Raw genomic sequence first — 23,833 nt, forward strand, 5'->3', positions numbered from 1 at the left:
ATGTGTACTAGAAGGCAGGTGCAGGTGTCACGGTGGCCTAACAAAGTGGCGAGTTGTGGCTGCAAGAAGTGTGGATGTGTGAGCTGGCTGTGAATGGACAGGTAAATGTGGGAAGCAGAGTCCTATTTTATAGTTGCATCCAAGTTACTAGTGCAGCAAGTGGGTGATGTTTATGACATATCAGTTTACACCATCTGAGAATACATTTACACGTTATATTTTTCTGATATACTTCCCTTTTAGTTCTCAAGTAATTGTATTATTTCTTGGATTCTTTATGACATTCGTTCATCTTCTTCCCATTCAGGCCTGTATAATATCGGAACCTCTCAGTGGAGATCTTCTGTGTGAGAAAATTTTCCTAATTGACCCGTCAGTGATGGATGGGGACAAAGACAAGATGGTGGAGAGGATATTACACCTCACCCTAGAGATCCTCTTCCGGCTTACTGGAGAGGTGAGATATTCTGATGACGTCACATTACATCATTCTTATCTATGGGAATAACAAATGGACAGAACTGGAGAGGTGAGGACTCTGGAAAAGTCTGTAGTGAGATTTATTAATGTGTCTCTCCATAACCAGGGTTACACGGTAGTAAAGAAGACCTCTATGGAGCGCTGTCAGGCCCCTGTGTCTGAGGGATGGGGAAGAATTCTGAGCCCAATTATGGGACCTCCACCTCACCCCCTGTTATATGAGGACATCAATGACCAGAAGATCCTAGAACTCACCTACAAGATGATTGAGCTGCTGACTGGAGAGGTGACACTGCTGGGAATGCTGGGACATTATACAGTGATGCTATGAATGGATCTGGGTAATGAAGGTATCATTGTATGTGTCAGGTTCCTATGAGATGGCAGGATGTCACCGTCTATTTCTCGATGGAGGAATGGGACTATTTAGAAGCACACAAAGATCTGTACAAGGACATCATGATGGCGGTTCCCCAGCCCTTCACATCACCAGGTAATAGACAGGACTAAATACACACGGCCTATAATTATCTGTATGTAAAGAATTAATTCAGTTCCTATATGTGTTTCCTCCAGTTCTATCCAGGAAGAGGACAACACCAAAAAAATGTTCCCGTCCTCTTCTTCCAGATGTCTGTAAACAAGAAGATCCCAATGTTCCTCAGGATCATCAGGTAGATGGAGAGAAGGTGTCATGAGATCTCCCCTATGACGTGTAGACGGCTGTGAAGGTCTTGTTTTCAGTCTTGTTTTATCCACCAGCATTATATGTTTTACTAGCTATCGAACCCGTTCTACGCCCGGGTGGCGAGCATTTATATTGGTATATGGTCTCCATCCTGGTATGTGCTGCTCCATCCTACGTCCCCATCCTGTCATGTGCTGCTCCATCCTGCGTCCCCATCCTGTCATGTGCTGCTCCATCCTGCGCCCCCATTCTGTCATGTGCTGCTCCATCCTGCATCCCCATCCTGTCATGTGCTGCTCCCATCCTGCGCCCCCGTTCTGTCATGTGCTGCTCCCATCCTGCACCCCCGTTCTGTCATGTGCTGCTCCCATCCTGCGCCTCCATTCTGTCATTTGGTGCTCCCATCCTGCGCCCCCGTTCTGTCATGTGCTGCTCCCATCCTGCACACCCGTTCTGTCATGTGCTGCTCCCATCCTGCGCCCCCGTTCTGTCATGTGCTGCTCCCATCCTCCTCCCCTGTTCTGTCATGTGCTGCTCCCATCCTGCGCCCGTTCTGTCATGTGCTGCTGCCATCCTGCGCCCGTTCTGTCATTTGCTGCTCCCATCCTGCGCCCGTTCTGTCATGTGCTGCTGCCATCCTGCGCCCGTTCTGTCATGTGCTGCTGCCATCCTGCGCCCGTTCTGTCATGTGCTGCTCCCATCCTGCGCCTCCATTCTGTCATTTGCTGCTCCCATCCTGTCATGTGCTGCACCCATCCTGCGCCCCCGTTCTGTCATGTGCTGCTCCCATCCTGCGCCCCCGTTCTGTCATGTGCTGCTCCCATCCTGCACCCCCGTTCTGTCATGTGCTGCTCCCATCCTGCTCCCCTGTTCTGTCATGTGCTGCTCCCATCCTGCGCTCGTTCTGTCATGTGCTGCTCCCATCCTGCTCCCCTGTTCTGTGATGTGCTGCTCCCATCCTGCGCCCGTTCTGTCATGTGCTGCTCCCATCCTGTCATGTGCTGCTACCATCCTGTGCCCCCGTTCTTTCATGTGCTGCTCCCATCCTGTGCCCCCGTTCTGTCATGTGCTGCTGCCATCCTGCGCCCGTTCTGTCATGTGCTGCTGACATCCTGCGCCCGTTCTGTCATGTGCTGCTCCCATCCTGCGCCCGTTCTGTCATGTGCTGCTGCCATTCTGCGCCCGTTCGGTCATGTGCTGCTTCCATCCTGCGCCCGTTCTGTCATGTGCTGCTGCCATCCTGCACCCGTTCTGTCATGTGCTGCTGTCATCCTGCGCCTGTTCTGTCATGTGCTCCTGCGATCCTGCACCCGTTCTGTCATGTGCTGCTGTCATCCTGCGCCCGTTCTGTCATGTGCTGCTGCCATCCTGCCCCCGTTCTGTCATGTGCTGCTCCCATCCTGCGCCACCATTGTATTATATGCCCCCCATAAGACGCTCCAGTGTGTATGCCCCCATATGCTGCTGCCATATTAAAAAAAAAACTATACCATAATCACCTATCGTCCGGCTCCACTGCAGGTGTGTCTTCAAGAAAATGGCGCCGGAAAGCGCGGACTGCGCAGGCGCCGATTCCGGCAGCAGGAATCGGCGCCTGCGCAGTCCGCGCTTTCCGGCGCCATTTTCTTGAAGACACACCTGCAGTGGAGCCGCAGTGTGTCTTCAAGAAAATGGCGCCGGAAAGAGCGGACTGCGCAGGCGCCGATTCCGGCAGCAGGAATCGGCGCCTGCGCAGTCTGCGCTTTCCGGCGCCATTTTCTTTAAGATACACTCCGGCTCCTCTGCCTGTGACTGGTCAGAGGGCGGCGCCGGCGCGCATTAAGCGCGTCATCGCGCCCTCTGAACTGTCACAGCAGAGGTGCCGGGAGACGGAGCCGCACGCAGCGCTGGAACGGGGAAAGGTGAATATACTTACCCTCCTGGCGGTCCCTGACTCTCCGGTGGAGATCGCGGTATGCGTTCAGTGCTTACGCATACCGCGATCTCCTGTGAGCGTTACTCTGTGGGGGCCAGACTGCGCCGGCGCTTGCGCCTGCGCAGTCTATAAAGGCTTCGGACAGAGTGACGCTCCCAGCGTTATATTATAGATACTTGTGTAATGAGAATGGTGGAGATGGCAGGATTAGAGCTGATCATAGATGTGACTTCTCCATCTGTCTGTGACTTGTACAATATGTGTTTCAGGGTGAAGATCTGACCCATATTAATACCACAGAGACACATGTGAGGGGAGGTGATGAGCGATGTAAAGAGGAGATTTCTACATATGACTACCCAGGTGAGTAGTAACCACTAACTCCAGAGAAGTTACAGATTCTCAGTCACTGGCTGACTCTGCTATACCTATGATGTTGTCCAGTCATCATATCACAATCAAAAGGTCACGATGTTGCCACTGTACCATTGTTTGCTCCTCCATCCAAAACCAGAAAATAAAAATCCCGTTTTATGAAATTTATTGTACTGTACTAATGTTTTTTTTTTAATTTTGTCCAAATGTGAATTTCTGTACAATTGCAGAAGAGTTTCCCTTTAGCCTGACTTTTCAGTTTCTATGAGAAAGAACCAACGAACTTCAAAAAAGTTGATGCTAAACTACATGAAAAAAACGTTACATGTATGCCATTATACAGTGGCTTGCGAAAGTATTCACCTCCTTTGGCTTTTTACCTATTTTGTTACATTACAACCTGTGTGTAAATATTTTTGTAATCTGATTTGTGTGCAATGCATCAGCACTAAATAGTCTAAGTTGGTGAAGTGAGAAAAATACAGACATAAATTAAATTTATGGGATCAAATAAAATTGTCATGTGCATATGTATTCACTCCTTTTGCAATAAAGCCCAAAAAAATTCTAGTGCAAGCAATTATAAGTCGCATGCTTAGTGAAAGGAAGTTGACCTGTGTGCAATCTAATTGTCACTGGTTTGTCAGTATGTACACACTGTAGATCTTGCATCTCTGCCCACAGTCCCTCTCTCCCTGCAGAGACACCGGCGTACTCACCGCCAAGCCTCCTGTCTTGCTCCTTCCCGGTCTGCTGCTGCTCGGGGTGCACGTACTCCTAGCAGGTCTCCAGGCACTGTGCTTAAAGCACGCGCACACACTTCCTTTTTCTTAATGATGCCCGCGAGTTCCTCTAAAGTGTTCCAAGCCAATAGCTGGAAGTCTTACTATTTAAACCGCCTCCTCCAACATGGAAGTGCCTGTGCAATGTTGTGAGTTTGTTCCTAACAAGCTTGTCAGTTCTCAGATCCCTGTACTAGTATATGTCTGCTGCACCCGCCAGTGCTTCCTTCAACGGCAGCAGAGCCAGCTGCATCCGCCAGTGCTCACCTCAATGGCAGCATAGCCAGTGCTCATCTATCTGTCTAGACTGTCCTGTCTGCATCGGCAGTTCCTGTCATCTTCTCTACCTTCCTGCATCTGTTGGACATTCCCCTGGGCCATTCCAGCTATCCGCTCCTAGGGGTCAGCCACCATCTACCCAAGATCAGTCCTGGAGTAGCACCTGGATCACCTCCCTAGTGTCTCCACGGACTGCGGTGTCGTTAGCTGATGTGTGTCTGTGGTCCGATTGGGTGAGGCTCCTAGTCACGCACCTTCAGGTCTTCCTTGGGCTTTGACACAGTGGTTCCACCACCCAGCCCGTTACACACACCTTTACTGAAATGCCAAAGAGGCTGCAACACCATTAAGCAAAAGGCACCAGTAACCAAACAACACCATGAAGACAAAGAAGATCTCCAAACAAGTCAGGGACAAAGTAATTGAGACGTACACGTCAGGGTTGGGATAAAAAAAAATCTGAATCTCTGATGATCCCACGGAGCGCCATCAAATCCATTATTAAATGGAAAGAATATGATACTACAACAAACCTACCAAGAGAGGGCCCCCTACCAAAACTTTCAGCCCAGACAAGGAGGGCATTAATCAGAGAGGCTGCACAGAGACCAAAGGTAACCCCGAAGGAGTTGCACAGTTCCCAAGTAGAGACTGGAGTATCTGTGCATACGATCACAATTAGCCGTCCACTCCACAGAGGTGGCCTTTATAGAAGAGTGTGAAGAAGAAAAGTCTTTATTTACACACAAAAATTGTATGGCTCATGTTGAGTTTGCAGAAAGACATGTTCCCTTCCTAAATATATAGAGGATGGTGTTGTGGTCAGATAAAACCAAAACTGAACTTTTTGGCCACCAAGTAAATGCTATGTCTGGAGTCAAACCAACACAGCTCATCACCCAAGAATATCTTTTCCACAGTGAAACATTGTGGTGGTCAAATCATGCTCTGGGGATGTTTTTCCACCGCAGGGATAGTAAAAATGGTCCGAGTCAAGGGGAAGATGGATGTGCAAAATCCAGGGATATTCTTCAGCAAAACCTGTTTGTCAGTAATTTGAGACTGGGATGGAGGTTCACCTTTCAACAAGGCCAAACCAAAAGCATACTGCTAAAGGAATTCTCAAGTTATTTCAGGGGAAACGTGTAAATGTCTTGAATTGTTTGAGTCCAGACCTTAATTCAATTGAGAATCTGTGGTCAGACTTGCCTTGAGGAAATGGCAAAAATCCCAGTGACAAGATGAGGAAAGCTCATGGAAACTCATCCAAAGTGACTTTCAGCTGTAATTGCCAAAACAGGAGGCTCTACATAGTACTGACTTTAGGGGGATGAATAGTTATAACTGAAGTTTTCACTTATTTGGTCGTATTTTCTGATTGCTTCACAATATTAGGAAACCAAACATTCACAGTTGTAGCCATGTTCTTTACATGAACTGATGCAACCTCTCAAAGAAAAACGTGTGGTTCCAGGTTGTGAGGTATCAAAACACAAAAAATGCTACTTTTGCAAGCCACTGTATGTTTCTGTGCGTGATTCACGCTAATGACTTATGTTGGAAAGTTCTCTTTAAATGTCTAACATTTCTTAAAGAAGGTTATCTGACAGCTATTGTCCCCAAGACAGATTGGATTTCCAATTGCTAACATGTCACACGATATGATCACTCCAGAGATGTCACAGTTTTTGTTTACAGTAGTTGCTGCACAAGATCCTCTCATGTAATCATTTTCTGCCGCAGACAGTTTTCTTCCTTCCCAGGCCCCATATTTTACATCTGACGTGTCACTTTACGTAGTAATAGCTTTAACCCCTTCATGACCGGAGATTTTTTCGGATTCGTGGTTTCGTTTTTCGCTCCCGCACTTCCCAGAGCCATAACTTTTTTATTTTTCTGTCAATATGGCCATGTGAGGGCTTATTGTTTGCGGGACGAGTTGTACTTTTGAACGACACCATCGGTTTTACCATGTCATGTACTAGAAAACGGGACAAAAATTCCAAGTGCGGTGAAATTGCAATAAAAGTGCAATCCCACACTGGTTTTTTGTTTATTTTTTTTTTTGCTCGATTCACTAAATGCTAAAACGGACTGCCATTTTGATTCTCCAGGTAATTACGAGTTCACAGACACCAAACATGTCTAGGTTCTTTTTTATCTAAGTGGTGAAAGAAAATTCCAAACTTTGCTTAAAAAAAAAAATTCCAAATTTTCCGATACCTGTAGCGTCTCCTTTTTTCGTGATCTCGGGTTGGATGAGGGCCCATTGTTGCATATTAATGCAATGCTGCGGAGACCAAAAAACGTAATTCTGGCGTTTTTACTTTTGTTTTAATCGCTGCGCCATTTAGCGATCATGTTAATCCTTTTTTTTTTTTATTGATCAGGCGATTCTGAAAAACGCTGCGATACCAAATATGTGAAGGTTTGATTTTTTTTAATTGTTTTATTTTGAATGGGGCAAAAGTGAGGTGATTTGAACTTTTATTTTTTTTTTATTTTTTAAAAAACATTTTACTTAAACTCTTGGCATGCTTCAATATTCTCCGTAGGAGACTAGTAGTTGCCATAGCCCGATCGGCTCAGCTACGATCAGTCACCTCTATGTAGCTGAATTACTGACTTGCTATGAGCACCGCCCACTGGGTGGCGCTCAAAGCAGTCCGGCACTGACAACCATAGAGGTCTCCAGGAGAGACGACAAACAAATGACCCCCGATCACGTGACAGGGTCACTGTTGTGCGTATTTCTGCCACGATTGCCAAAAGCGCCATTTAAATGCCGCTGTCAGAGTTTGACAGCAGCATTTAACTAGTTAATAGCTGCAGGTGGATCGCGATTCCACCTAAGGCTGTTACGGATACATGTCAGCTGTTGAAAATAGCTGACATGTCCCGGAAAAGATGTGGGCTCACCTTTGGAGCCCACATCAAAGGGGGGGGGATACCGACGTCGGCGTACTATTACGCCCGACGTCGGTAAGAGTTTAAAATCTTAACCTGATCCAAGTGATTCTGGGATTGTTGGGTTTTCTTTCTGTGAAACGTTGTTTTCATTAGTGGTACCGTATTTTTCAGATTATAAGACACACTTTTTTTTCCTACAAACTTGGGAGGATAATGGGGGGGGGGGGGTTTATAATCCAAAGTGATCTTTCCGGGGCTGGCGACGGTGAAGCTCGTCTCCAGAGATCTCAATCTGCGCATATGCCACCTGCAGCGGCCACTTTCCTGAGGCCCACCACAGGAATATGATAGGGAAATGGACTCTGCTTACCGGTGCTGACCTCTTCTGAGATCCCAGGCACTGCAGCATCGCCCTGCTCCTGCCGCTGCTGGCCTCCTGAAGCGGCAACCCTGTTTCCTGTGTCCCCGTCGCACCATAGCCACCCCCCCAGCTAAGGCTACGTTCACATTTGTGTCGGTACTCGCCCGTCACAAAGCGTCGGCGCAACATACCGACGGAAGTTTGTCCTTTCACATTTCCGTGTGTAGTCTCGGGGGGGAAAGAGTGAGTGCGAGATTTCCTGCTGGGCATGCGCAGTCAGAAACACTGGATACAACATACAGAAAAACATTCCCTTGAACGTTTTTTGCAAAGGACGGGCCGTCACATTTCACAGGATCCAGTGCCCGGCGGACAAAATGTGAGTAGATATGTCGCTAATACAAGTCTATGGGAAAATGCAGGATTCTGCAAATTTTTTTTGCAGGATTCTGCATTTTCAAAAATCAACGTATTGCGACGGCAGAGGAAAGACGGAAATGTGAAAGTAGTCTAAGCTACCTTTAAAAGGGAATATAAAACGCACCACCACTTTATTTAAAAAAAAATAAAAAAAGGTTTTCCTATTTTGCATCCCAAAATTTGTGGTGCATCTTATAATCCGCAAAATATGGTACTTGGAGGGGTATATAGTTTAGAAATTTGCACTTTTCACAGTATCAAAAAGCACATTCAGGAAATGTAACCCTTAAGGTGTGTGTGTATCACATTAATAAAAAAAAAATTGAATAGCAAGAATGAAAAATGGGAATTAGAAAAAAAAACGGACATCAGAATATATATATATGTCTCAACTTCTCATGAATTGGACAATACTATATAGTTTGGGCACATGGCGGGGCTGAGAAGTAAAGGAGTGGCATTTAGTTCTGGGAATGCAAATTTTGCTGAAATAGTTTGCGAGCTCCATTTGCAGATCATCTAAGGTGCCAGAAAGGCAGAAAACCAGAACCGTAGTAAACAGCTAAAAGTTGAATCAGTTTTCCTCAGTGAATTCATCTGTAGGAGTAGTGACTATTTTGACTCCACAGGTATTCTCTGGAAACTAGCACGCAGTCAATATTGGAGAATGAAAATGACAAATATGCCATTTTAGTGCCCAATTAATGATGCCCAGCTTGTACTTCTAAAGACACGCTTATCGTAAATTTTTGTGTGTTTTTCCCATTTTTGCATGTGGACGCTAACAGTGTTTGGGTAAACCTCATTACTCAAAAGCAAGGAGGGAATTTTGCTTTGAGAGAGCAGATTTTGCAGGATTGGTTTATGGAAGCCATGTTGCTTTTCAAGAGTCCTCCATCTACTAATAATGTGAAAACCCTGTATTTTTCCATTGACAGATGATGGGCATAAGTGGGTCTTGTTGTTTGAGGGGTGGATTAGAAGTCCTTTTCAGTGTCATTTTAGCTTACATAGCATTTTTTATGGATTATTATTCCAATATTTGCGAGGCAGAACGGACCGAGAGGATGGATCATCGTGTTCTACTGGTTGTGCTATGAGGTCTAGTGTTGGATTGTTAACTGTTCTTGTCTTAGTAAATAACTGTATTTTGCTACATACAGCTGGTGAAATAAGTAATGAATACATCACCAATTTTCTAAGTACCGTATTTTCCGCTTTGTAAGACGCACTTTATTTCCCCCAAATTTGGGGGGGAAATGGGGGTGCGTCTTACAAAGCGGATATACCACTTACAGGCTGGGATGAGGGGGTGTCCGCCGCCGCTGCGGCCCGCCACCGCTGTCACCTCGCCCGCCACCGCTGCTGCCCCGGGTGATGCTGGAGGCTCTGGTGCTGCGGGGGGCTCTGGCGACATTTTGTGAAAGACCAGAGCCCCCCGGCACTTCTTCCATGCGTTCCTGAAGAACAAAGCTCTCAACACAGAGATCCTGAACCAATGAGAACGTGACAGGGAATGATTATATATAAGAAAAAAGGAGAAACAGGAGCATATAGTCAATATATAAAATGAACAATCTTTATTTGTACAAGAAAATTTAAAAGAAGGGTATAGGACATAAATATACGTAATAATATTACCATGACATAACATAGATAGGGGAAAAAATCCCACATCCCACTGCCCCAACGTAAAGTAATCAGATGGTCGTAATATAACACCAGGTGGGCACCTATGCGGGTGACCACATAACGACACCAGACAAGTAAGGGCCAAAAAAGCACACTGGCAAGAGGCAGAAATATCTACATCAATGCTGGCACTAAGCTAACAAATGACTATCTGTGTGCGGGGCTAGAAAAAATGTTTATGCTAGCACTAATGGTCCCTGCCACGCAAAAAAGACGTAACATGTCTAGAGCAAGTAATACAGTAATATAGCGTGACAGGAAACCACCACCACACATAACACTGAATAGGGATGTATAGCTAGTGTGTATAGAAGACCGGAAAACGGTCACACTCCCCTTGAGGAAGCGGCGTCTTTACGCCGCGAAACGCGCGTCGGGGCGTCTCTACCGGCGGGTCCCCTGCATCTCTCTCCCCCCACGGATATCAGGTGAGCACCTGGCATGTTCCTTAACTGTCGGCACTAGGGCCGTTTTCCGGTCTTCTATACACACTAGCTATACATCCCTATTCAGTGTTATGTGTGGTGGTGGTTTCCTGTCACGCTATATTACTGTATTACTTGCTCTAGACATGTTACGTCTTTTTTGCGTGGCAGGGACCATTAGTGCTAGCATAAACATTTTTTCTAGCCCCGCACACAGATAGTCATTTGTTAGCTTAGTGCCAGCATTGATGTAGATATTTCTGCCTCTTGCCAGTGTGCTTTTTTGGCCCTTACTTGTCTGGTGTCGTTATGTGGTCACCCGCATAGGTGCCCACCTGGTGTTATATTACGACCATCTGATTACTTTACGTTGGGGCAGTGGGATGTGGGATTTTTTCCCCTATCTATGTTATGTCATGGTAATATTATTACGTATATTTATGTCCTATACCCTTCTTTTAAATTTTCTTGTACAAATAAAGATTGTTCATTTTATATATTGACTATATGCTCCTGTTTCTCCTTTTTTCTTATATTTGATATTTGGAGCGATTATATAGAGTCTGGGGGATTATTACATACACGTGTCCGCTTTTTCCAGATTTCTGTTAATATGCATTTAGCTTCTTGGTAGGGAATGATTATAGTATAAAAATCAATTTTTATTTATTTCATAACAATAGTGACAAACATTTAAAAAAATATATTATTAAAAAAAATATATATATATAGTTTCCAAGAAAATTGTGCACAAATCAAGCCGCAAATAATAGGGCAAGCCAGATCCTCATAATATACCACAGGGTAAGATGGGCGTCTATCACGTATGCACACCAAGGGTAAAAAAATATATAAAAAATGTGAAAAAAATATATATGGAAAGACCAATGTGTGCCTAGTGGTGTATAAATATATGCATCAATATCAAAAAAATCTCACAAAAGATCACAGAAAATCATGGTGAAAATAAAAGTGCTATATGTATCAATTTAATCCTCACCAGAGGAATATGTGCAAAATGCGAGTAAAAAAAAACATGAATAAAAAGTGCTATGTGCAGATGCAATAAGATTGCCAATTTACTTACAATGAATCAGGGGAATGTTCCCAGGCTGCCAGCGACTAGGTAATGTGCACATTACCTAGCCGCTGGCTGCCTGGGAACATTCCCCTGATTCATTGTAAGTAAATAGGCAACCTTATTTACTTAGTAATATTTTCACCATGATTTTCTGTGATCTTTTGTGAGTTTTTTTTTATATTGATGCATATATTTATACATCACTAGGCACACATTGGTCTTTCCATATATATTTTTTTCACATTTTTTATATATTTTTTTACCCTTGGTGTGCATACGTGATAGACGCCCATCTTACCCTGTGGTATATTATGAGGATCTGGCTTGCCCTATTATTTGCGGCTTGATTTGTGCACAATTTTCTTGGAAACTATATATATATATATATATATATATATATATATATATATATATATATATATATACATATTAATAATATATTTTTTTAAATGTTTGTCACTATTGTTATGAAATAAATAAAAATTGATTTTTATACTATAATCATTCCCTGTCACGTTCTCATTGGTTCAGGATCTCTGTGTTGAGAGCTTTGTTCTTCTCTCTTTAGTGGGTTTCCACTATATCTGTGGCACATGTGGTGACCTATTGACTATATTGGAACTTTTATTTTAGTATATTGGTTTTTAAATTTGTTTATTATTTAGGTATCACTACTGTGTCTTTTACTACTTCCATGCGTTCCTGTATGACTGACTCCGGGAAAATGGCCGCCGGAATCTCGGGAGATGAGATTTCAGCGCTGAGATCTCATCTCTCGAGATTCCGGCGGCCATTTTCTCGGAGTCAGTCATCCATGAACGCATGGAAGAAGTGCCGGGGGCTCTGATCTTTCACAAAATGTCGCCATAGCCCCCCGCAGCACCGGAGACAGCCCTGCAGACCCCCTAATCCCAGCCTGCAGCACAGGAGCCCCCTGCAGACCCCCTCATCCCAGCCTGCAGTACAGGAGCCTCCTGCAGCACCGGAGCCCCCTGCAGACCCCGTCATCCCAGCCTACAGCACAGGAGCCCCCTGCATCACAGAAGCCCCCTGCAGATCCCCTCATCCCAGCCTGCAGCAATGCTCCACTCTTGCCACCAGCAACGACCCTGGGACCTTGATCCACCGCAGCCACAACCCCTCGTAAGTAATAAGACGCATGGATTATAAGACGCCCCACCAATTTATTAAAAAAAGTTTTTTCCTATTTTTCTCAAAATTTGGGGTACGTCTAATAATCCGGATCGTCTTACAAAGCGAAAAATACGGTACATACATTTCTATAGATGTTATTGACATGAAATTCTCACCAGATGTCAGTAACAACCCATTCAATCCATACAGACAAATCAAACCATAGATGTCCATAAATTATGTGTAATAATGAGAGATGACACAAGGGAAAGTATTGAACATGCTTATTTAATTTGAATTAATACTTTGTATGTAAGCCTTTGTTGGTTATGACCGCTTCAAGATGCCTCTGGTGTGGAGAAACTAATAGCAGGCATTGCTCAGGTGTCATTTTGACATATTTTTTCCACACAAACACTCCTCAAATTCTGAAGGTCCTGTGTGATCCTTCTATAAACTCTGAGTTTCAGTTCCTTCCATAAGTTTTCTATTGGATTCAGGTCAGGTGATTAGGTCGGCCATTCTACCAGCTTTATTTTCGTTCTCTGAAACCAATTTAGAGTTTTCTTGGCTGTGTGTTTGGGATTATTGTCTTGCTGAAATATCCATCCTAGTTTCATTTTCATCATCATCATAGTAGATGGCAGAAGATTTTTTTTCAACAATGTTTCAGTACATTTGTCCATTCATCCTTCTTTCAATTAACTGAAGTTTGCTAGTGCCGTATGCTAAAATACAGCCCCAAACCATGATGTTCCCACCTCCAAACTTCAATGTTGGTATGTTATTTTTGGGGTCATATGCCATTCATGTTAGCCCCCAAACATGGTGTGTATTATGGCATCCAAAGAGTATAATTTGGTCTCTTGTGACCAGACTATATTCTCCTTGTATTTCACAAACTTGTCTAAATGTGGGTGAGCAAACTTTAAACGTGCTAGAATATGCTTTTTGTTCAGTATTGGAGTCTTGTGTGGTGAGCGTGCATACAGTCCATGGAGGTTTAGTATATTATTCATTGTTTTCTTTTAAACAATTGAACCTGTGATTCCAGGTCTTTCTATAGCTCTTTAAAAAACGCTCTCATTTTTCATATTTCTAGTGCAGTAATGCAGTTCAATTTTCGTCTTTCATGTTTGCATGTTTTAGCGCTGCAGTGTGCTGCCTTATTTACTTGACTATATATGAGTTGGTGACTCTAGGTTCAGCACCTGTTCACACTTAGTCTATGTTTGGATGTGACGGTCAGTTTTTTTTCTTAAATGTATTCTTTAGCCTTCTGACCGAGCACTCCGCCTCCTAGCCACAGGTGTTTTAATCGCAACAGGTCCATAACCCCTCCACAGAGAGAGAGAATTTTAGTCTAAGAAGAGGTTTCACAGGTACCCATTCAGATGGAGACATTTATTCTCAGCGAGGAAAGGCAATTGTAGGACCTGGTATAAGAGAGATGCCGTAAAGTGGCTACCAGGTACACATAAAATTGGCCATTTTTATGCGCTAAACGCTCTCATTTTTCATATTTCTAGTGCAGTAATGCAGTTCAATTTTCATCTTTCATGTTTGCATGTTTTAGCGCTGCAGTGTGCTGCCTTATTTACTTGACTTTTCTATAGCTCTTGACAGGTCGTCTATTGCTCTTGGACAGCTCTTCTGACAAATCTTTTCACACCTCTGTCTGAAATCTTGCATAAAGCAACCTGGTTGTGGCTGGTTTATGGTGAAATAATGTTCTTTCCACTTCTGGATTATTGCCCCAACAGTGCTCACTGGAACACTGAGTAATTAACAAAGTCTTCTATAACAATGCCAACAGTATATTTTGCAACAATAAGGTTGCAACAGTTTTGAGACAGGTCACTGGTTTTACCCATCATTGAATGTTTCTTTTGTGGCACCTTGGTAATCAGACACTTTTTTCTAGGCCAATCAGTTGAACCAGCTTGTATTTTCACTAAGTGGAAGGATTGCTTTCTAAATACTACTAGATTTCACCTGATGTCATAACTTTCCATGGCTTTGTGCACCTGTCTTTCTTCATGAGTTCAATACTTTTTCCCTGTGCCATTTTTTATTATTACACATAGTTTATGTACATTTATGGATTGATTGATTTACCTGTGTGGATTGAATGGGTGGTTGCAAACATCAAGTGAGAATTTCATGTCAATAACAACTTTAGAAATATATTTACTTAGAAAATTCAATACTTATTTAACCTGCTGTAACCTGCAATTTTTGGGGGTATTTTAGAAATGTTAAAAATATATAGTTCAGGATATGTTGTTAAAAATAATCTTTATTTTTGGCAGATGACTTTACCAGAAGCTCAGAAGGACATCTGATATCTTCAATTTTCAAATCTGATGACATTGATGTCACACAAGATATAAATGACATCTATGTCGCTATTCCAGATATTCCTTCATCCCTTCACAGTAAAGATCTATCATTTGATCCTTTTAAACAGGTCCTATCTTCAGATTCATCTCAGACTAGTAAGAAAAATAAAAGTCACAAAAGTGGCGTTAAAAATCAAACTGCTCTTACAGCAAACAAACCATTTTCAAGTGCAGAATATGAAGAAAGATTTTCCCTCAAAACAGCTTTTACACATCAAAAAATTCACACAGAGGAGAAAAGTTTTTCTTCAGACTGTGGGAGGGAGTCTAACCAGAAATTGAAGCTAGTTGGACAAGAAAAAATTCACACAGGGAAGAAGTCATATTCATGTTCAGAATGTGGTAAATGTTTTTCAGTGAAATCTAAACTTGTTGCACATCAAAAAATTCACACAGGGGAGAAGCCATATTCATGTTCAGAATGTGAGAAATGTTTTTTAGTTAAATCTAAACTTGTTAGACACCAAAGAATTCACACTGGGGAGAAACCATTTTCATGTTCAGAATGTGGGAAATGTTTTTCGCGGAACTCACATTTTGTTACACATCAGAGAAGTCACACAGGGGAGAAGCCATTTTCATGTTCAGAATGTGGTAATAGTTTTGTAAATAAAATAAATCTAGCTAAACATCAGAGAACTCACACAGGGGAAAATCCATTTTCATGTAAAGAATGTGGGAAATATTTTGCATATAAATCAAATCTTGTTACACATCAGAGAACTCACACTGGGGAGAAGCCATTTTCATGTTCAGAATGTGGGAAATGTTTTGCAAAGAAAAGTCATCTTGTAACACATCAGAGAAGTCACACAGGGGAGAAGCCATTTTCATGTTCAGAATGTGGGAAATGTTTTGCAAAGAAAAGTCATCTTGTAATACATCAGAGAAGTCACACAGGGGAGAAGCCATTTTCATGTTCAGAATGTGGGAAATGTTTTGCAAAGAAAACTCATCTTGTAACACATCAGAGAACTCACACAGGGGAGAAGCCATTTTCATGTTTAGAATGTGGGAAATGTTTTGGAGATAAATCACATCTTTTTACTCATAAAAGAACTCACACCGGGGAGATGCCATTTACATGTTTAGAATGTGGAAAACAGTTTAAGCAAAAATCAAATATGGTTAGTCACCAGAGATATCACACAGGGGAGATGCCATATTTATGTTCAGAATGTGGAAAATGTTTTGTATACAAATCAATTCTTGTTTCACATCAGAAAACTCACACAAGGTAGAAACCATTTTCATGTTCAGAATATGGGAAATATTTTAGCAATAAAAGGAATGTTACTAAACATTAAATATATCACAAATTGAGAAGTCATTCTCATACCTAGAAGTTGGGAAATGCATTACTTGAAAATCATATTGTGTTGACCGCAGAGGAAAACTCACATAGAATTAAACCATATATTTTTGAGAAACTGCACAAGAAAACACACAACAGAAAGTCAAAGTAACGACATATAAGTAAATTAGAAAACAAGTTAGAACTTACATTTGAATTAAAACTTATTCAGTTATTAATATACATCTGTTGTCTAAAGAGCAAATTAAATGCAATATTCCAATTATTCCAATTCAATTATATATATATTCACTATGTGGACAAGAGTATTGCTACACCTTCCCCTAAGCATCACCAAAATACCCAACATTTCCCTCTCCCTCTTCTTCCTAACTCCCAATCTCTGTGATCTGCCATTCATCAATCTCTTTCAATCCACAATATGTGTGTGAACAAATGTTTTTAACTTTTCTATAATAAACATGCTGACAATGTAAATTACTATTTACATGTATGATCCAGTCCTTCTTTGTTGGAACGTCTGTTGTGATCCATTCCAGTTAAGATAAAATGTCTCCCTCTTCCCACCTTCCTAATCTCAATCCATAATACTGGGGTAAGATCATATATTCAGAGACCCTCTGTACAGAAATATTAGGGCTACAGCAACATCATATATATTATACAGAAGAATTACGCTCTCTCCGTAGTTCTCTGTACAATGACATATAGGTCAGTCAAGGTCCTTATATTTAGGCAGTTTATATTATTCTCTAACACTCTTTATATGAACAAGATCAGAGTCTCATTATACCGAGTAGAGAAGCTCCAGGGACAAAGACTCCGCCTCGTACTAACATGCTGGAGGCCCGGAGTTGCCAGCTATGGGGCCCGGATTCTCTCATTTTTGGCTTTAGTGTTTAGAATAAATCCCTTTTTCATACAGTCCTGTAGTAATGACTTTGTTATTCACGTTTTGCAGGATGGTTCGTCTGAATCCATCTAAATAATATCAATTTATGTGCAAGCAACAATAAACGTCCTACTGCAGTTTTACTGTGTGTGTCCAGTGCCTATTCTTTTACATTCCCTAATAAAAAAAACATGAAGTCTTCAGTCAAAACTGCTGATTATGATTTTGCAATTGCAATTTTAAAGGGACTCTGTCACCTGAATTTGGCGGGCTCTCTGTTCAGTCCGATGGACAGTGTTTTCTCTCCTTTCATTTACCCCTTCCTTTCCCGCTAGCCGCAATATTATCTTGAATATGAATCTGTTTCCTCCGTAGTTCACGCGTGCACAATGCAATCTTACCTTGCGCACACGCAGTATGCTTTGCCCAACTGCGGGCAAAGCCGAAAAACATTAGTGCGCATGCACAGCCGCACTATGTCCCGAAACACAGCAAAATACTTCCGGGACGTGCGTTCAGCAGGCACGTCAAAATGCAGCACGGGGACGCATCCGCATACAACGAATGACCACGCATGTCCCTGCGTATACAATATTAAAGATAGGTACACAGGATGCATGCAGATCTGAAGGTAAGTGTTTTCCAGTTGCCCTTTCCTCATTTCAAAATGTAATTAAGAAATTACATTTAACAAGAACATTGGAAGCCAAGATAAGGTCTTCCAAAAGCAAAGCAAAATTTCAGTGAGAGCTGCTCTAGGATTGCTAGAGAGACAAATCAGACCCCCATTCTTGACTGCAAAAGGCCTTCAGAAAGATTTAGCAGACTCTGGAGGTGTGGTACATTTTCTAAAAGTCAGATACCTGAACAAATATGGCCTTCATAGAAGTCATTAGAAGAAAACCTCTTCTATGTCCTCACCATAAGGCCCGGATCACACTTGCGAGAAACTCGCACGAGTCACATATCTCAATACTCGGGACCGGGGCGTGTGCCTGTATGTATTTGTTACGGATCTGCAACACAGGACTAAGGTAGAAGGAGGAAAACTAAAACAGATTTTAACAGTACCTCCCCTTTTGCGAGGATCATCTAGGCCGGGCCTTATTCGGAAATCTCTAAAAAGCCTTAATTAACCTTGAGGCTGAGAAGTCCACAGCTTTCACCCAGGAATTGTCCTCGGGACCGAAACACTTCCAGGACACAAGATACTGTAACCCTCCTCTATGCTACCTGGAATGAAGTATGCTTGAAATCTCAAACTCGCAGTCCTCATCACTTGGAGGAGCAGACAGCATAGCCACCTTATCTGGCATGTCAACCTTCTTCACCAAAGACATGAAAAACAATTTTCCAAGACGAAGGAATGTCTAATCTCATCGCTACCGAGTTGACAATGTGAACCACTTTGAAATGTCCTACAAACTTCGGCCCCAACTTTTTAGAAAGGATCTACAAGTGCAGATTCCTAGAGGACAACCAAACCACGTCCCCAACAACAAACCTCGCCTTCCTTCTCTTGTCAAAAAATTTCTTAGATTGCCTATTAGCCTGTTTAAGATTATGGCGCACACTGGTCCAAACCCTTTCCAAATTTCCAGAAAAACTCTCCTCAAGCACCGCCGCCCCAATCCTAGAAAAAGGACCGAAAGATGGATTCTTCCCAGTACAGCAAAAGAATGGAGAACACCCAGTTGAAAAAGACGTATGATTATTGAAAGCAAACTCAGCTAATGGTAGATATTTCGACCACATCTGATTGTCCGCTACAAAACATCTCAAAAATTGCTCAGCGTCCTGGTTCTTCTTCTCGGTCTGTCCATTGCACTGCAGATGATAGCCCGACAAAAATGACAAATGAACCTTAAATCTGTCACAAAAGGAATGCCAAAAAGAAGCCACAAACTTTGGTCCCCTATCGGAGGCAATGTCCGTGGGAACACCATGGAGTCTGACAATCTCTTTCACAAATGCCCTGGCAAGTGTCTTAGTGCAGGGTCATTTATTGAACGGGACCAGATGACACATCTTACTAAACTGGTCCACAACAACCCAAATAACAAAAACCCTCAGAGACCGGCAGGTCGGTGATAAAATCCATTGCAAGAGGCGTCCATGGAGAACTAGGAACCTCTAACGGGCAAAGCAACCCTGCCGCCGGAGCATGAGAAGTCTTAGACCTAGCACACACGGTACACTGACGCACCCACTTGACAATTTCTCTTAACCACCCCGGCCACCAGAAACTCCAACTGATCGACTTTCTTGTTTTGGCAATCCCTGGATGACCCGCCAAACAAGACTCATGACATTCCGTAAACAAAGCTCTCCTCAGGGCTTTAGGCACAAATAATTTCCCATACGGAGTGTTAGTTGGTGCCGCATCCTGGGCTTTAAGAATGCTATTTTCCAACTCCGAACCTAATGCTGCCGCTACCACCCCTCTCTGCAGAATAGATTTTTCCTTTTCAGTATTAACCGCTGGGGAGAAACTTCGAGACAAAGCATCAGCTTTAACATTTTTTGTCCTAGGGATATATGTCACAGAGGAATGGAACCAGGCAAAAAACAATGCCCACCTAGCTTGACGGGCATTCAAAAGTTTAACAGCATCCAGATCGATCAGGTTCTTATGATCAGTAAAGACTTGTATAGGATATATATAGCACCCTCCAAAAAATTGCCAATGCTCAAACGCAAGCTTAATAGCCAGCAACTCTCGGTTCCCAACATTGTAGTTGAGCTCTGCCTCTGAAAATTTCTTAGAAAAGAAAGCACAGGGACGCACCCCATTCTCTCCCTCCTAGGACTGAACAGCCCCCACTCCTACTGATGAGGCGTCCACCTCTACCAGAAAGGGCTTAGTCTCATTTGTCTGGATCAAAACAGGAACAGAGCTAAACCTCTCTTTGAGATGCTCAAAAGCCTTAACAGCCTCAGGGGACCATTGGACAGTATTGGAACCCTTCTTAGTAAGATCAGTAAGGGGTTTTGCGATAACAGAAAAATTCTTTATGAATTTTCTACAATAATTAGCAAACCCCCAAAATCTCTGAATAGACTTCAAGCATTCAGGTCTACAGTCATGGACAAAAATTTTGAGAAGGAGACAAATATTAATTTTTCCAAAGTCTACTGCTTCATTTTTTCTAATGGCAATTTGCATATACTCCTGAATGTCAGAGTGATCAGCTTAACAGCAATTACTGTACTTGCAAAGTCAATATTTGCCCAGAAAATGAACTTTAACCCCCAAAACACATTTCAACATCATTGCAGTCCTGCCTTAAAAGGAGCAGCTAACACCGTTTTAGTGATTGATCCATTAACACAGGTGTGGGTGTTGATGAGGACAGGGCAGGCGATCAGTCATGATTAAGTAAGAATGACATCACTGGACACTTTAAAAGGAGGCTGGTGCTTGGTATCATTGTTTCTCTTCAGTTAACCATGGTTATCTCTAAAGAAACACGTGCAGCCATCATTGCACTGCACAAAAATGGCCTAACAGAGAAGAGTATCGCAGCTACAAAGATTGCACCTCAGTCAACAATCTATCGCATCATCAAGAACTTCAAGGAGAGAGCTTCCATTGTCAAAAAGGCTCCAGGGCGCACAAGAAAGACCAGCAAGCGCCAGGACCGTATCTTAAAACTGTTTCAGCTGCGGGTTCGGACTACCAGCAGTGCCGAGCTTGCTCAGGAATGGCACTGTGAGGCGGAGACTCTTTGAGCAAGGCCTGGTTTCAAGGAGGGCAGCAAAGAAGCCACTTCTCTCCAGAATAAACATCAGGGACCGACTGATATTCTGCAAAAGGTACAGGGAGTGGACTGCTGAGGACTGGGGCAAAGTCATTTTCTCTGATGAATCCCCTTTTCGATTGTTTGGGACATCTGGAAAACAGCTTATTCGGAGAAGAGGTGAGCGATACCACCAGTCTTGTCTCATGCCAACTGTAAAGCATCCTGAAACCATTCATGTGTGGGGTTGCTTCTCAGCCAAGGGAATCGGCTCACTCACAGTGTTGCCTAAAAACACAGCCATGAATAAAGAATGGTACCAGAATGTCCTCCAAGAGCAACTTCTCCCAACCGTCCAAGAGAAGTTTGGCACCCAACAATGCCTTTTCCAGCATGATGGAGCACCTTGCCATAAAGCAAAGGTGATAACTAAATGGCTCATGGAACAAAACCTAGAGATTTTGGGTCCATGGCCTGGAAACTCCCCAGATCTTAATCCCATTGAGAACTTGTGGTCAATCATCAAGAGACGGGTGGACAAACAAAAACCAACAAATTCTGGCAAAATGCAAGCATTGATTATGCAAGAATGGACAGCTATCAGTCAGGATTTGGTCCAGAAGTTGATTGAGAGCATGCCAGGGAGAATTGCAGAGGTCTTGAAGAAGAAGGGTCAACACTGCAAATATTGACTTGCTGCATCAACTCATTCTAACTGTAAATATAACCTATTGGTACTCATAATATGATTGCGATTATATTTCTGTATGTGATATAAACATCAGACAAACACTAATAAAAACCAGAGGGCAGCAGATCATGTGAAAATATAATTTTGGTGTCATTCTCAAAACTTTTGGCCATGACTGTAGGCCACTCCAATACCACCTGAACCTTCACCGGGTCCATCTCAAAACCATCATTGGAAACAGTACACCAAAAAACTAATTTTCTGTACCGCAAACTCGCATTTCTCCATTTTAGCAAAGAGTGTTTTCTCTCAGAATCTGCAGAAACTCACGGACTCGCTGCCAATGTGACTCCAGATTGGGTGAATAGATCAAAATATCATCCAAATAAACAATCACACTCCTACCGATCAACGGCCTAAGGATGTCGTTAATGAAACTTTGAAAGAATGCCGGAGCATTTATAAGGCCGAAAGGTATAACTAGACTCTCAAAATGACCTTCCGGGGTATTAAAGGCTGTCTTCAATTCATCGCCTTCTTTAACCCGCAGCAAATTATATGCACCATGGAAATCGATCTTAGAGAACCACTTGGCTTCAACTAATTGGTTAAACAAATCAGGAATTAGCGGCAAGGGGTAAGGATTGCGCACAGTGATCTTATTAATCTCCCTGAAATCCAGGCATGGCCTAAGGCTGGTTTCACACTTGCGTTTTAAAACGCATGCGTTTAAAAAAAAAAACGCATGGTGAAAAAACACATGTAAACGCGTGCAAACGCTGCGTTTTTTAGACGCATGCGTTTTTCCATGTGGTGAAAAATATGCGGCGTTTTGACGCGTTTACATGCGTTTGCGTTTTTTAAACGCATGACGAGAAGTGTGTGACAGCTGCCAATCATCAAAATCAAGTAAAAAACCCACTATAAACAGAAATAGCTAGGGTTAGGGGTAGGGACCCTAACCCTAAAGGGATCCTAACCCTAACACTAAAGGAATCCTAACCCTTAGTGGTAGGGTTAGGATCGTTAGGGTTAGGATCCCTTTAGGGTTAGGATCCCTTTATCACCTTTATGGTGGGTGTTGTGAATTCCGCTCTTGGGCTCCCTCCGGTGGTTGTAAGTGGCACTTTTGTGAGTTCTGCTCTTGGGCTCCCTCTTGTGGTTTCTAGTGGTATGGCTGCTCCTTGGAGTTAGCTGTCTTCAGCTGCCTCCACTTATCTTCTCTTCTGCTCGGCTATTTAGGCCTGGCTCTTTCTTCAGCCAGTGCCACTTGTAAATGGTTCCTGGTTGGATTCACATCTCTTTGGAGTTCCCTGTTATCCTGACTAGTTCAGCAAAGCTAAGTTTTTGCTTGCTCTTTTCTGTCCATAGATTGTGGACTTATCCATTCTGTGCTTTCTATGTTTGTCCGGCTTATCAGTGTGAATTAATTCTGTCTTGCTGGAAGCTCTGGGAGGCAGATTTGCCCTCCACACCTTTAGTCAGGTGTGGAGATTTTTTGTAAACTCTGCGTGGATTTTTGTAGTGTTTTATACTGACCGCACAGTATTCCATCCTGTCCTTTCTATCAAGCTAGACTGGCCTCCTGTGCTCATCCTGGTTTCATCCTGTGTATGTCTTTTCCCTCTCCACTCACAGTCATTATTTGTGGGGGGCTAATCTATCCTTTGGGGATTTTCTCTGAGGCAAGATAGCTTTCCTGCTTCTTTCTTTAGGGGTAGATAGCTCTTAGGCTGTGACGAGATGCCTAGGGAGAGTTAGGAGCATTCCACGGCTACTTCTAGTGTTGTGTTGAGCTTAGGGACTGCGGTCAGTACAGTTACCACTTCCTTCAGAGCTCGTTCCATGTTGCTCCTAGACCACCGTATCATAACAGGTGGGGGGTGGCATATCAGTGTGTTTTCTGTTTTTTTTCTATAAAAACACATTCGTTTTTAACGCAACCAAACTCATGTGCTTAACAACGCATGCGTTTAGATAGACAGCAATAGGTTTTTTTGCCGCAAAAAAAGCATGCTTTTTTTGCCGCAAAAAAACGCAGCTAAAATTACTACATGTTGCATTTCTGCAACACAACGCATGCATAGAAAAGACGCATGCGGCTGCAAAAAGGGGCAAAACGTATGCAAAAAAAGCATACGTTTTTAATGTTAAGTATAGGGAAAAAAAGCATGCCTTTTTTTTGCGCAAAAACGCAGCGGCAAAAAACGCAAATGTGAAACCAGCCTAAGACCCCCATCTTTTATTTTGA

General features: G+C 42.9%; 1 protein-coding gene across 1 annotated transcript in view; it reads left to right on the forward strand.

Moving 5' to 3' along the window:
• The window catches only part of LOC138663859 (zinc finger protein 182-like), an 89,598-nt gene extending 72,304 nt beyond the window's left edge, over positions 1 to 17,294 (forward strand). Inside the window, exons 6-11 of the mRNA XM_069750214.1 lie at positions 308 to 457; positions 587 to 766; positions 850 to 973; positions 1,057 to 1,154; positions 3,353 to 3,446; positions 14,855 to 17,294. Coding sequence (XP_069606315.1) covers positions 308 to 457; positions 587 to 766; positions 850 to 973; positions 1,057 to 1,154; positions 3,353 to 3,446; positions 14,855 to 16,185 — 1,977 coding nt within the window. The 3' untranslated portion in view covers positions 16,186 to 17,294. The remainder of the gene's footprint in view (positions 1 to 307; positions 458 to 586; positions 767 to 849; positions 974 to 1,056; positions 1,155 to 3,352; positions 3,447 to 14,854) is intronic.
• The last annotated feature ends 6,539 nt before the right edge of the window (positions 17,295 to 23,833 follow it).

The sequence above is a fragment of the Ranitomeya imitator genome, chromosome 2, assembly GCF_032444005.1.
Source record: "Ranitomeya imitator isolate aRanImi1 chromosome 2, aRanImi1.pri, whole genome shotgun sequence".
NCBI classification, from domain to species: Eukaryota; Metazoa; Chordata; class Amphibia; order Anura; family Dendrobatidae; genus Ranitomeya; species Ranitomeya imitator.